General features: G+C 41.6%; 2 protein-coding genes across 3 annotated transcripts in view; one reads left to right on the top strand and one right to left on the bottom strand.

The window, feature by feature from the left end:
- Positions 1-1,229, top strand: part of dmtf1 (cyclin D binding myb-like transcription factor 1) — a 72,160-nt gene extending 70,931 nt beyond the window's left edge. For both annotated transcript variants that reach the window (XR_005462357.1, XM_038811969.1), the window contains one exon: positions 131-1,229. Coding sequence is in view for 1 of the 2 variants with exons in the window: in XM_038811969.1 (XP_038667897.1) it covers positions 131-207 (77 nt within the window). In the remaining variant the exon portion in view is untranslated. The remainder of the gene's footprint in view (positions 1-130) is intronic.
- Positions 1,215-15,598, bottom strand: part of tmem243b (transmembrane protein 243, mitochondrial b) — a 36,733-nt gene continuing 22,349 nt past the window's right edge. Inside the window, exons 3-5 of the mRNA XM_038811970.1 lie at positions 11,761-11,811; positions 3,298-3,402; positions 1,215-1,781 (exon numbers count right to left, since the gene is read on the bottom strand). Of these exons, the coding sequence (XP_038667898.1) occupies positions 1,659-1,781; positions 3,298-3,402; positions 11,761-11,811 (279 nt within the window). The 3' untranslated portion in view covers positions 1,215-1,658. The remainder of the gene's footprint in view (positions 1,782-3,297; positions 3,403-11,760; positions 11,812-15,598) is intronic.

The raw sequence follows: 15,598 nt of genomic DNA, 5'->3' as shown, positions 1-15,598 counted from the left end.
CACTAACTACCCTCACTCCGATGAGCAGTAGTTAAAACTGAATTGTCAGAGCTTCCGTATTTCGACAAGTTTGAATACCCCAAGTTTACAACACACACTGGAGATTAAAATTCTCATTTTCTGTTCTCAGATCCTATTTTACATCCCCGAGGGGACTGTTCAGACATCATTGGCTCTTCACTGGAAACCCCAGATCCTGATGATTGAAAATAAAGACTGTCCTATTGTTCACCATTCACCAACTATGAAATGGTCACTAATGAATCCTCTTAACAACAACATTTCTGAATGTATGGTGCTGCCTTTGAGACCAACTGCATAAAGTGGATTGGATTGAGTAGTTTTAAAATCAATTGAATTCCTTAGTGCATCTTTACTAAACAATGTAAACTTTAAGTGACATTGGGCCAAGGAAACTACCAAATTCCTGAAAGTGTGTAAAAAAATTACATCATACTCAGACTGACATAAGCTTGAGTTGAGGAACTGCCTTTGAAATGAGAGAAAAAGTGTTCTAACTATATGAACTATCATTGCTAAAGGTGCTGAAATTTGTTTTACTAATATCACCTTAACAGTTCGCCGTCCCTCCTCACAGCTCCTGAAGTCAGATTTTGAACCAAGTTACACATTCTTCGAATTGAAAGGGTTTTTAAAAATATGTAATTCGTACTATAAATAATGTGGTTTAAATGTGAGTTTCATACATCTGTTGCAACTCCACAGTATTTCAGAAATATCTTTATAGCTAGAGGTGTTTGTTAGTCTAATAGGAGGAAAGAACATCCCTTTCTCCCTCCCATCGTTCCAGAAAAACGACCTTTCACTATCGTGTAGGAAAAGTACAGGAATTAAGTGCCCAGGCATAATTAAGGAAAAAGACAAACTGTACTTACCAAAAACAAACTTGCACTAGTGACAAATTTGTTAATACTTGTCACAATATTGTGACATCTCCAGGAATTATAATCAATATTTAGTATTCAACATATTTTTGTGCACAAATAAACAAAGTGTAGTAGACACAAGTTCAATGTATATAAATTATTTTATTACTATTTATTCTTTAAAACAAAAAGTAAATGCTTTCTTACCGTTGTATTGTCTAGTATTGGTTCACAGGCTTGGTTTGGCTATTTCATTTTATTGTAAAAATCCAGTAGTTACGTGGCTGCATAGTGCAATTATTTCATTACTTAAGACAAAATAAAAAGTATATTTGTCCTGCAGTATCTTTATTTCTACTTTGTGTTATACTTTACAAACAGGTCATTGTCCTTGAAGTGCTGTATATAATTAAAAAACAATTTACAGGAGAAAAAAAACACCCTTTACAAAAAGATTGTGTGTGTCATCTCGGAACCTTGGCAAGTCTGCAATGTTCATTTAGTGCAAGTCTTAAAATTTATTTTGGAAAACAAATTGCATTAATGTTTGTGGCATCAATCCCAGCTCACATAAGACACAATCTGCATCCAGTATGCTTCAAGTTCTGTAGTACAATACGAAGCTGGCAAGGAAACACGTTCCAGATTTACAAAACATTCTTGCTGTGCAGACCAGAAATTCCATTTCTACGTTCGAGAACTTCATTTGTGTCATCTTCATTTGTCAGCATGTGGTAGACGAAGTAGAATCTTAAGCTGGTACTGTCCAAGTCATTTACCAACATCATGGAAGTACAAGTTGGCACATATGCACAGCATAAAGATGGAAAATAAATTGTAGTAGATTAGATTACGGAATTTAGGTTCCAGGTCACCTTGTCGATACCAGAAAATCTGAAAAATATTAAAGTGTGAACTAAATGCAGATCTTTATAGGAAGGTTATTGTGCAGTGTGTGGAGTGGAATCTGGATGAATTTTGTAAATAGGCTAAAAAAGAGTTTCCTCTAAGTAACAAATTCTTGCAGATGGAAAGTAAAATAACCCAGACTATTTTAAATTCCCGTGTTTATTGTAGGGAGCACAGATTACATTTGATGATCTGCGTACAATTCGGGCGATCAGAAACAAGTTTGGACCAGCTGAGTGTTGGATTCTGCTCAAATCTTCAAAAAGAAACCCCAAGTGAAATGAAAAAAAATGAAATGAAATGAAAATTGCCTATTGTCACAAGTAGGCTTCAGTGAAGTTACTGTGAAAAGCCCCTAGTCGCCACATTCCAGCGACTGTTTGGGGAGGCTGCTACGGGAATTTAACCGTGCTGCTGGCCTGTCTTGGTCTGCTTTAAAAACCAGCCCCTTAGTCTACTGTAATAAGGAGGTGGAATCTATTGTTAGGTGAAAGGCAGTGGGCTTAAGCCAGCTCAGTGAATTACATGACAGAGTGAATGCTGCTGACCCTGTCAGAATATATAGGGGTCATTTGGTATGCCAAGCACGTCTTAGGACACCCACTGGGGAAAGGGAAATGCAATATTTAATGCTACTTGAGGGTATATTGGCAGACACTTTCTCCCTCACTGTTAGTCACACTCTCCCTAACAAAAAGATGTATTCATGAAAGTAATTTAGCATCCCTTCTCAAATGCCTGATATATCCATAAATTCAGCATCTTCCAATTCTGACTCGTCTTTCCTGCATCCTGCAAAGCTAGGAGCTAATGAGAGTCTTGACATCGGAAAGTCCTCAACTTAACTCAGTTTCCTCTGACAACAGGGCTCCTAGGAGACAGAACACCAAGACTTTGCCCTGAAAGCTTGTGGCAGCCAGAGATCTCGCATTCCCAGGTCCAGCCACAATTTCTTCTTGCTGTGTCTCTGACAACAATCTAAAGGAGCCGTGACAAATTTGAGCCCAGTGAACTTCAGTTTGATAGGATGGTGGGAACAGTGGGGAAAAAAGGTGCATTGCAGCCATTCGAGAATCTTCCACCATTCAATCAGATCATCTGTACTCCATACGGTGACTTCATTTATCCAACTTTGGCCCATATCGTTAAATATCCTCATTGGGTCTTTAAAATTTCAATTGATGTAATCCCATTATATGACGATAAATATTAACTACACTTTTTCCCATTAGCTTATTAGATACCCTTGAATCACTGGTATTGTCATTTCCCACACTGAACATGGACACAAATGTCATTTTCCACTCTAAGGAAAGTTTTGGCTATTTGTTTCCCAATTATTATAATAAAATTAGCCATATCACAATTTTTACAGTGCAGGAGGTGATCATGAAGCCCGTGTCTCCACTGGCTCTCCAGTATGTATTTATTCTTGACATTATACAGAATGTTGAATTTATCACCACTTTTGAAAACCAGATTACAAAATCCCAATACTTACAAGAACACCGATGGAGGCGCAACTCAGCAGGATGCAGACAACAAAGAAAACATTCAGTGGTTTTGGAGGTAATTGAGGGAAAACAAAAGCACTAATAATTGTTACCTGTAGAACAGAAATTGGAAAAATTAGGAATCAGATATGCAATGACAGAATCACCAACATTATATTTTTTACATCCCTTCCAAAGGCAAGCAGGTTATATGAAGAAAACATCTATCGCATTAAATTTATTTGGCTACTGCTGATTCTCAATTCCAACTTCTTCATCCTGACCTCCTCCCAAAGCAAATACTTGGGGCTGGATTCTCCGTTCCGTCGGCCGGTCAATGGGGTTTCCCATTGTGGGGCAGCCCCACGCCGTCAGGAAACCCCCCCCCGGGAGCCGGCAAAACGGAGAATCCCACACTTGGCTTTGGAAAGTCCATCTTTTTACTCCCACAGACACACATTCCTAGTCTAATTAATCATGAAATGTTTGCTTTTTATAGGTCTATGTTCACTAGCGAGATAGAGAGATATGAGGGCAGCACGGTAGCACAAGTGGATAGCACTGTGGCTTCACAGCGCCAGGGTCCCAGGTTCGATTCCCCGCTGGTTCGCTGTCTGTGCGGAGTCTGCACGTTCTCCCCTCCGGGTGCTCCGGTTTCCTCCCACAGTCCAAAGACATGCAGGTGAGGTGGATTGTCCATGATAAATTGCCCTTAGTGACCAAAAAGGTTAGGAGGGGTCACTGGGTTACGGGGATAGGGTGGAAGTGAGGGCTTGAGTGGGTCGGTGCAGACTCGATGGGCCGCATGGCCTCCTTCTGCACTGTCTGTTCTATGAGGAATAAGGAATAAAAGCTGGGTTACCAGGGGATTTAGATGCCCAAATCTTAAAGTTGGAATAATTGACAACTAAAAAAAAAGGCACCTAGGTTTTAACAGAGCCATTTCCAAAGATGAGGTCATGCGAAATCTATGCAAATCATTGGTTCAACTAGAACCAAAATAGTGTATCGACTTTCTGGTACGCTACTTTAGAAAGGCTGTCAATACCTAGCACGAGATTTTAAATATGAAGAACAATTACACAAACTGTTTCCTCCCCTGACCCCCCCCCCCCGCCCCCATCAAAAGAATCTGCTGTAGAATAACTCAAAACAGAAGTTTTAATAATGCAAGTATGGGGGAAAAAAAACCAAAAGAAATGTTAGTATGAACCAAGTATTATAGGGTATCTAATTACCTTTTGAAAGGGAAATAGACAAAACATTTCTAAACGGTGACATGTGGAAGTTACCAATGAGAGATCTTTCAGAATTGGCATAGGTGAAATAGGCCAAAAGTAATCATGTATGCTGTAAAATTCTATTCTACCATCAACTCAAAGCACTGACATTCTTCACTGTTTTTAGACTCTACTTATTTATTCATACCGTATAATAGCTCCAATAGATGTTCAGAATAACCAACCAGAAAACAAAATTCTAACATTTTATCCTTCTGTCCTACCTACCTTTAATCTGAAATCCTAAAAACGATAGGAGTAACCAAATTTATTTCCCATTGTCAAACTAAACCATTTCAGATTTTCTCCATTTGAAATAGGACGAAACCCACATTTGTTAGGTGCATATGATTTCAAATAAACTGGAAGATTGGGCTTCTGTGCTTCGGGAGGTCTCACTGCAAGGTGGGGGGGGGGGGCATACAGCCCTTTCATTCTAATGACTATTGAAACACTAACATGAATTCAGATTCCTACTTTTCTGGTATTAGAAGACTGCTTTAAAAACGAATGCATCACTTGCATCTCTGACTATCCACTCTGTCTATGCCCCTCATAATTTTGTAGACCTCGATCAGGTCGTCCCTCAACCTCCTTCGTTCCAGTGAGATCAAACCAAGTTTATTCAACCTCTCCTCGTAGCTATACTCAAGTAAATAACTTTAGTACAGACTGGAAAAAGGCCACAGAAACCTGGTTATCGAAGAGAAGCTGACGATTCTTCAATGAAAAACCGTTCAAGTCAAAAAGCAAGATTGAGTGTGACCTCTCTGGTATCTTCAACAAGCGTAAAATTCCACATCCTGTGACTGCTGAAGCCAATCTGGCACGACTGTTTGAAAACCAGCTGTCTACCAACAAAATAGCTTCATAGTAATAGCTTAATAGGAAAAAGGCCAAACAATCTCATCAACTTTGCTTCCAATTTTCAACTCATCTTCACAGCCAATTCTTCCCTTCCTTGGACTCTTAATTCCATTAGACATAGACATAGAACAGTACAGCACAGAACAGGCCCTTCGGCCCTCAATGTTGTGCCGAGCCATGATCACCCTACTCAAACCCACGTATCCACCCTATACCTGTAACCCAACAACCCCCCCCCCCCCTTAACCTTACGTTTATTAGGACACTACGGGCAATTTAGCATGGCCAATCCACCTAACCCGCACATCTTTGGACTGTGGGAGGAAACCGGATCACCCGGAGGAAACCCACGCACACACGGGGAGGACGTGCAGACTCCGCACAGACAGTGACCCAGCCGGGAATCGAACCTGGGACCCTGGAGCTGTGAAGCATTTATGCTAACCACCATGCTACCCTGCGGCCCCTACTGGAAATAGGTTACCAACCAATATCTACTGTAAGCCCCAATAACTCCTACAGTTACTGAGGCTACGCTTCCACCCTGCTGCCTGCAAGGACTCCATTCCATTCTTTTAATTTCTCTGGTCTGACAATAAAACCTTTCAACACTGTCAACAAGGCCCTGGTGTTCTTTCTATTTTAAACGCTCCCAGAAATATGAAAAAGGTTCCCCTTGTTCTCAACTCCCACCCCACCTGCCTCAACATCCCCATTCACCATCATTGCCCACCATCTCTAGCGTGATGCTACCTGCATGCACATCATCTCCTCTCAGCGTTCTGAAGGAGCCATTCCCTCTGTGAAACCTTGGCCTGCTACTCGCTCCCTCCCTCCCCATAGGAAATTTTCATACGAGTGCAGGAAATACACCACTTCCACTTTTACCTCCTCCCTTCACACCATCCAAAGACGTTCTGGGGGAAAACAGCAAATTACATGTACCTCTTTCAATTTAGTATTGTGTATTCATTGCTTACAATACTGTCTTCTGGGGAAACCAAACTGATCAGATGACTACTTTGCAAAACATCTCCCCTCAGTCCACACACGGGACAGTGTTTCCAGTCATTTCAATTCTCCACTCTTACTTTGACCTTCAATGCTGTTCCAACTTGGGACCTCATCTTTTGATTAGGCTTTTCACAGCCTTCAAACTCAACCATTAGCACCCCCTGTTTTTTTTTTAAATATGGCAGTTGTTGGTTACGATTCTCCCCTCCCATTAAAACCTCAATACACAGCTTTTGTTTGTTTGTTTGTTTGTGCCATTCCCATCTCCTTTTGCCTTGCACCATCACTCCTTTTCTCATTTAATCTCTCCAGCCTTCCACCTCCTCACTCCACATAATCCCCACCTCTGTACTTGCTTAAAACCCAGTACATCTCTAAATCTTCCCAAATCAGAAGAACGGTCATTTACTTGAAACATCAACTTTGTTTCTCTCCCAATAAATGCTGCCAGACCAGCTGAGTGCAGCAAGATCACAGCTGAAGAAGAATCTTTTGAGGAAACTTGCTCTGTTCCTTAGGCCACTTTTGCACACTTTCAGGTCCTTAAAATTAAACTCAAACGATTTATGTCTTAACCACAGTCAATGTCACAGCTGCTGAAGTATTTTTGACACACTAAGTGGTATGACAGGCCCAACCAAAAGCAACTGTAACAGTAGCAAATACATCAAATTTGAACCCGATAGCCAAGCATAGAACTTGAAGAAATTGTACTGCAGTACCCATGGTGTTTCCATAACTTACTGCACGTGCTGACACATGAATCAAGGTCAAAGATTTGCACAAGGAGCTTAAATGTTTACCCACAACACTGACTGCCCAGAATAGCTGAGGAAGCCAGCTGAACAATAAAGAAGTCAGACTTTGAACTCTTCTGCACCATAGGCTTGACATTTCCAAATTCCAACTTGGGTAAACAAAAAGACAAAGACAAATTAAGTGTACTTGCATCACTTTTTCAACCTTCCCCCAGTTGGCCTCCTCCTCCTCCATAAAATTCCGCTCATTCCAAACTCCATAACCTACATTAGTCAAGGGATTTATATTTGTATTGGTAAACATTAGAAATAAGGTTTAGGTGGGTTTAATTTAATATTTCTGTGCCTGGAAGGGACTTATAGTTAGATTCATGCTGGACAAAGGTGTTTGGGTGGGGGGGGGGGGGGGGGGGGGGGGTGGATTGGTTAAGTGCCAACTGTGATAAGTGAGCTACAGTGTGAAGAGTAAATATATTTGCTTGGCAACTAGAGGCCCCTGTAAGGGAAAAAAAATGTTTATTTTGTTCTGTAGATTTAGCTGGAAGCTACAGCAGTTTGTAGATAGACAGCCGGAGAGGGAACAGGTCCCACAGCTCTGCTAAAAGCAGTGTTTTTAGAAAGCTAAAGAGGGAACATCTCTTGGTTAACTAAAGAGCAGCTAGTTAAGGAATCTAGAGAAATTAAAAGAAGTTTCCAGGTGGTCTGAGGTTAAAGTATGAGAACGGAGGGCTGTTCAATAAAGACAGAGCTCAAAGGAAGGCCGAGATGCCAGAAAGACATCTGAAGTGATTTTCAGGTTCGAGAGATTATACTACAGTCTGTGGAATATAAATTGAAATAGCTGTGGGATTTGGTGGCTGGACCTAGTGTGTAAAAGCAGTCACAGCAAAGAAATTCCAAGAGGGGTTAGTGTAAAACCTGGAGTGGATTCACCCGTAGAAATGGAGCAGAAGCTCTGTTCAAAGGGTCCTTTGGGAAATGTAGAGTTGATTTCAGATGTAACCTTCTAATGGAAAGCCTTATTACGAGATTTGAATTAGGGATTTGGGATTAGAATTTGGAAACTTTCATATACTAATCATCCGGGAGATTCAAGACAGCCACAGACACTAACTTGGGTTCAGAGTGAAGTGTGTATTTGGCCACAGCCAATGTGATTTTAAAAAGGGCTGTGTCAATGGAGATCATTCAATCTTCAAATGTACTTTTGTCACCCACGATAATCTTAAACGGCGTGTAATTGTTAATCTAAGGGGGGGTGGGGGGGGTGGTAGAGAGAAAGAGTAAAGGACTATAGTATAATCCAATTTTTCCATGTTCAATAATTTTTGGAAAAAATTAATTAGTGGTCCTATGACTGTGTTCCTCCATGTTTGATTTAAAAAACATAAAAGTTATGGTCTTTTGAGACAGGGATGCATTCTGGGATCTTCACATCCAGCTATAAAATCAACCGGGATTATAACACCTCTCTCATAGCAAGTACCACTCACTCATCACCCCTATCCTTGCCAACTTGCATTGACTTCTGTCTTCCAACACCTCTAATAGATGCAGGAGACAAATCAAAGGTAGTTGAAGGGTTCAATGAGGTGATGTGGCATCACAGCATATATAATAATAATCTTTATTGTCACAAGTAGGCTTACATTAACACTGCAATTAAGTTACTGTGAAAAGCCCCTAGTCGCCACATTCCGGCTCCTGTTCGGGTACACAAGAGGGAGAATTCAGAATGTCCAATTCACCCAACAGCACGTCTTTCGGGACTTGTGGGAGGAAACCCACACAGACACGGGGAGAACGTGCAGACTCCGCACAATGACCCAAGCCGGGAATTGAAATCTTGTCCCTGGTTGCTACCATGACACTCCATGTGGAACCTGACATGTTTTCGGAATGGCAGTTGAGTGGCTGGGGGGGGAAATAGAGCAAATAAATGAAAAAAAAGAAAAAAAAGAGCTGATACAGAGATCTGTAGAGGGACAGGTAGTACTGAGGAATCAGGGGGCTTGGACAAGCTAGGAGAGTGGGCAATGAAGTGGCAAATGGAATACAATGTGGAAAAGTGTGAGGCTATGCACTTTGGAAGGAGGAATTTAGGCAGAGACTATTTTCTAAATGGGGAAATGCTTAGGAAATCAGAAGCACAAAGGGACTTGGGAGTCCTTGTTCACGATTCTCTTAAGGTTAACGTGCAGGTTCAGTCCGCAGTTAAGAAGGCAAATGCAATGTTAGCATTCATTTCAAGAGGGCTAAAATAGAAAACCAGGGATGTACCTCTGAGGCTATACAAGGCTCTGGACAGACCCCATTGTGAGCAGTTTTGGGCCCCATATCTATGAAGGATGTGCTGGCCTTGGAAAGGGTCCAGAGGAGGTTCACAAGAATGATCCCTGGAATGAACAGCTTGTCATACGAGGAATGGTTGCGGACTCTGGGTCTGTACTCGTTGGAGTTTAGAAGGATGAGGGAGGCTCTTACTGAAACTTACAGGATACTGCGATGCCTGGATAGATTGGAAGTGGAGAGGATGTTTTCACAGGAAAAACTAGAACCAGAGGACACAATCGCAGACTAAAGGGACGATCCTTTAAAACACAGTTTTTTTTAAATAAATTTAGCGTACCCAATTCATTTTTTCCAATTAAGGGGCAATTGAGCGTGGCCAATCCACCTACCCTGCACATCTTTGGGCTGTGGGGGCGAAACCACCAAACACGGGGACAACGTGCAAACTCCACATGGACAGTGACCCAGAGCCGGGATCGAACCTGGGACCTCAGCGCCGTGAGGCAGCAGGGCTATCCCACTGAGCCACCATGTTGCCCTCTTTCAAAACAGAGATGAGGTGGAATTTCTTCAGTCAGAGCATAGTGAATCTGTGGAACACTTTGCTGCAGAAGGTTGTGGAGGCCAAATCACTGAGTGCCTTTAAGACAGATAGATAGGTTCTTGATTAATAAGGGGACCAGGGGTTATGGGGAGAAGGTAGGAGAATGGGGATGAGAAAAATATCAGCCAATGATTGAATGGCGGAGCAGACTCGATGGGCCGAGTGGCCTAATTCTGCTCCTTTGTCTTATGGTCTAAATGAGAAAATGCTGAAAAGTAGAAATATGAATAGAATAGAAAGGTGTTTGATGGCCGGGAAAGGATAGGCAGCACGGTAGCACAAGTGGATAGCACTGTGGCTTCACAGCGCCAGGGTCAATTCCCCGCTGGGCCATTGTCTGTGCGGAGTCTGCACGTTCCCCCCACGTGTCTGCGTGGGTTTCCTCCAGGTGCTCCGGTTTCCTCCCACAGTCAAAAGACGTGCAGGTTAGGTGGATTGGCCATGATAAATTGCCCTTAGTGACTAAAAAAGTTCGGAGGGGTTACTGGGATACGGGGATAGGGTGGAAGTGAGGGCTTACGTGGGTTGGTGCAGACTCGATGGGCCAAATGGCCTCCTCTGCACTGTATGTTCTATGTTCCTGTCCTGTAAAACTCTGACTATTTTCAGAATGAGAAGATTCTTCACCAATAATTGTGCTCTCTTTACAATATTATGAATTTAAATCTGTCCTTTAATAGCCTCAGAGTAGCCTACACAAAGATTTTCTACACATCTTAAGTGAAAATGAAAATGAGCAACTGAGAGAAGACTCCATTCCTGGAGGCATCATCTCTTCAAATCAGACTGGGGGCCCAACTTCCTGTCTTGATGGTTCAGAGGAACTCCATGGTATTAAGAGCGAGCATCCTCCGGGTGTCGCAACCAACTTATTCCCGTACCTCATGCACACAAAAGTAGATTGTCTGCTTTACTGCTATTTGGGAGAATTACTAACTGATGCACGATCAATTGTACAAAGACTAGAGTTGGATACAACTGAGGCTTTATTGCTCTAAGATGTGTGGCCTCCCACAGCAGCTGGCGAAATGGCTGCTGAATGAGGACACGCATATTTATACTCTGCCTACTGGGTGGAGCCAGCAGGCAGGGACTACCGGCGAACCTGTCGTACAGGTCCTACCTTACATCACCTAATACAGGTGTAACAGTGGTTTACCACACTAACATAGAACAAACATTCACTGGACTTCAGCAAATCTTTGTGAGAAACATTTTAAGATGTTACACTGTGCATTTGCAAGTATTAATAAAAAAATATACAAAGATAACTCCAATATGAATGGGGTTGCAAGTATACCATTTTGTAAAGAATTAAGCACCTTCAATATTGGCAAATGAAACAAATTTGCTTTGCCCTCTCCGATCTCCACTGTATTGTCCGACCATTAGATACGTTCAGATAAAGATGCACCCTCAACGTATTTGGTTGGTTGTTTCTAGAACACTTGATACTAACATTTTCCCATTACAGTTACTAGTTTCATTGGAATCCAATATTCTGGTGGCAAACATTTTTCCTGACAATCTATTTCATAGAAGCATTTGCCCTAGGTTTGTCTATTTTATGGTTGCAGTTTTGCAAAATACAGATCTATGGATACCACTAAAGTAATTAACTGTAAATAAATTAAGATTCAAAAACTCTGTACTTACTATTAGCAATAAAGAAGTGGGGACACCAACAACAATGTTGATAATGCGATCCTGAAAAAAAAACAGTGCAAGAAAGATTTCAAGATGCACATAATCAGAAGATACTCTGACCCAATTTAGGATCATCAGTGTTTGAATTCTCTTCCCAAGCAGTGGAGGCTGCATCATTGAATCTATTCAAGACAGACTTTTGATCAATTAGAGTCTCAAGGATTACAGGTGCACACAGAAAAGTGGAGTGAAGGCCATAATCAGACCATCCATGATCTTATTGAAGGCAGAACAGGCTCGAGAGGACAAATAGCCTACCATCTTTAGCGCTGGATCCTGCTGTCCCCATTCACCATATACCAGACTACATCCTCGTTCAGCCCCGCAAAAAACTCCAACCACAGTCATGCAATGGTCTTTATGTATTCCTACAGTGAAATGGCATTGATAAACTAGGAATTCCTTAATACAACAGGAGGTAATACAACAGAACAAAAAACCATCAGGGGCAGCATGGAGTGTTTTTAATTTCACAATGTGACTAACATCTAGTTCAGTATGGTTTAGGCAAGTGTTTAGATCAACATCCATAATAATTAATTAAGGATTAGTGGCTGAAATATTAAGAACCAGCAAATAAGTATGACTTTTAAAATGACATATTTTAAACAACAGAAAGAGACAAGAGATGAAAGGATTTAAGTAGAAATTATTGCTAAAGGACATCCAGGTTCAGAATAATTGGAATGCTTCAGAAACAATACAAAAGTCAGCAAACATCCCCATCAAAAATTAAGTTTAGCAATTACCGATTAGTCCTCAGCTGGAGCATTGCGGGCAAACCTGCAAAGCACACTTCAGGGAAGGTGTAAAGGCCTGAGAAAGGTTACCAGGGTCTCGGTTACGTGGAAAGGTTGAACTGGACCTCTTCTCCTCAGAACAGAGATGGTTAAGAGGTGAACTAATAGAGGTCTGAGAGACGAGAGCTTTTGATAGTCGATTGGGACAAACCATTCCCTTTGGCAAGTGAGTCAGTAACCAGGTTATAAATCACTGGTGAGACCTCAAGAGGGGAGTGGAGGAGAAAGGTTTGCACTCGGAATACGTTCACATCCCAACAAGGGTGAAAAGATGGTGGAAGCAGATTCAATCATTAATTTTAAAAAGGGACTTGGACAGATGAAAAACTTAACAGGGTTATGGCCAAAGATAAAGAATGATCTGGGACTGAACACAACTGCTCTTTCAATGAGCCAGCACGGGCACTGGCTGAATGGCCTCCTTTTGTGCTATAAATGTCTACAATTCTATGAAGTGTGCTGAATAAATAGTCTCCAAATAGATAAACGGTACATCCACTAGACGAACAAACTACACAAGACCATGATAGAAAAGGAAATGACAACTGCAGGGTGAATTTCCAGGACACAAGTGTTATTAATTACTGCTCACTATGAGGAGGAAGCTGGAACCAGTCTTTCCTCAATATAGGTTGAGAACACATACACACGCTCCCTTTTCCTCCCCACCCACCAAGCACAGATGGAAACCAGTTCTTTTACATCTTGAAATATTGAAGTACAATGCCCTAATCTTGCCCAGCTGCCCTCATTTACAACTGGAGCACACACTTTATTGTGACAGGATTGCAACATTAACACACAGGTGCAATGGCACAAATGGCAGGTAATGCATTGTGTGATATATTCTAATAGCTTCCATTCAATTATATTATACCCATTCATATTTGGCAGACATATTATATATCAAGTGTTACATCCATCCTGAACATGGTATCAGACAGCTGGGGAAACACCACTTTGTTCAGATTTCTGCACTCAACCGCTCATTTCACATCAGTTTACAAGAGTAACTTGAAGAAACTGAGCCACTGTGTATTTAAAATGAACATAGACTGGGTGGCACAGTGGTTAGCACTGCTTCCTCACGGTGACGGAGACCACAGTTCAATTCAGGCCCCGGGTCACTGTCCGTATGGAGTTTGCACATTCTCCCCGTGTCTAAGTGGGTCTCACCCCACAACCCAAAGATGTGCAGGGTAGGTGGATTGGCCACGCTAAATTGCCCCTTAATTGGAACTTTTTTAAAAAATGAACATAGTATCTATTGGTCCAACATCAGTAACAGGTAAAATAATGGAATCAAAGCTTAGTGCCTGTCCAAAACTTAAAATAACCACAACGTACTTCAAAACAGAAGATCCTGTCTGACAAAACCCTGAGGATTTTAAAGATTAAATAGATGGCAATGCTTCCTTTGAGATTCGATATTTAGACATTTAGAAAATAGGGCAATATATACACACAATTAACACAATTCATTAGTACAGGAAGATTTAAGAAGGGAACACCTTCAGTGTTCAAACAAAGTGAAACAACTAAAAGAGGTAATAGAGAAATACCAGCTTGCAGGTTGAGCGTGCACTGGTCCAGCCCACAGTGAATATTGTGTTCAGTTTCTAGTCGGAACCACAACAAGATGCACTAACTGAAAAACTTGTAGGAAAGAATATTGAAACTGATCCCGTGTAAAAAAAATTTAAAATAAATTTAGAGTATCCAATTAATTTTTTCCAATTAAGGGGCAATTCAGCATGTCCCATCCACCTACCCTGCACATCTTTGGGTTGTGGAGGCGAACCCCACGCAAACACGGGGAGAATGTGCAAACTCCACACAGACAGTAACCCAGAGCCGGGATTGAACCTGGGACCTCGGCGCCGTGAGACTGCAATGCTAATCACTGCGCCACCGTGCTGCCCTATCCTGTGTAAAGATAAACAATGAGAGAGGATTTGCAAAGCTTGAACAGTCCAGAAAGCTAATAGAAGATCCTCACCAAAATATATTAGAAAGAATATATTAAATAATCCAGCTTTATTTGAAAATGAACCAAGGCTACACAAGTCAAATGGAAATTGGTGAAAAACAATTTGTAGAAACTGGGAAACAAAACTTTATTTGATTAATCATAGCCTTCTCCCAAGCAGAATAGAGGTAAATACATTTGTGTTATGCAAAATACAGCTTTGGCAGCACAGGAGGATGAACTAACTGTCCTTTCATCCCTCTGACTTTTCTTGCATCATGTAAACAGTGAGATCAACATTTGAGCAATTTACATTACTTTCAATATGCATCTTCTTTGATTTTGACCCTACACCAAGGCTATAGTGTTTTAAAAACTCATCAGCCACATTAAAGAAAGTGGGCGGCATGGTAGCGCAGTGGTTAGCACGGTTGCTTCACAGCTCCAGGGTCCCAGGTTCGATTCCCAACTTGGGTCACTGTCTGTGCGGAGTCTGCACGTTCTCCCAGTGTCTGCGTGGGTTTCCTCCGGGTGCTCCAGCTTCCTCCCACAGTCCAAAGGTGTGGTTGGGTTGATTGGCCATGCTAAACTGCCCTTAAGTGTCCCCAAAAAAAAAGGTTGGGTGGGGTTACTGGATTACCGGGAAAGGGTGTAGGCTTAAATGGGGTGCTCTTTCCAAGGGCCGGTGCAGGCTCGATGGGCCGAATGGCCCCCTTCTGGACTCTAACTCTATGATTCTATGAAAACACCATCAAGATTTTGCATATTAAAGGATGTACACCCATTTACTTATCTTCTCGACCTGACACCAAATTCTTGGTGCTGGCCTGTATACCATTTCAGACTAACTGGGAAGAATTCCTCTGCATGGTATTTATAGCTAGAGTGTAAATTAGTTCTTTATATTTATAATCTTGCTGTAAACAGGGAAATGAAATCTTCCTCAGCGTGCTTGTGTATCAAGAGCAGAAAGTGACATTACAAATAATATCAGGAGTAAGCTACTGTTAACAATAAG

This window comes from Scyliorhinus canicula, chromosome 11 (genome assembly GCF_902713615.1).
Source record: "Scyliorhinus canicula chromosome 11, sScyCan1.1, whole genome shotgun sequence".
Lineage (NCBI taxonomy): Eukaryota > Metazoa > Chordata > Chondrichthyes > Carcharhiniformes > Scyliorhinidae > Scyliorhinus > Scyliorhinus canicula.
This window is presented reverse-complemented; position numbering and strand designations above follow the sequence as displayed.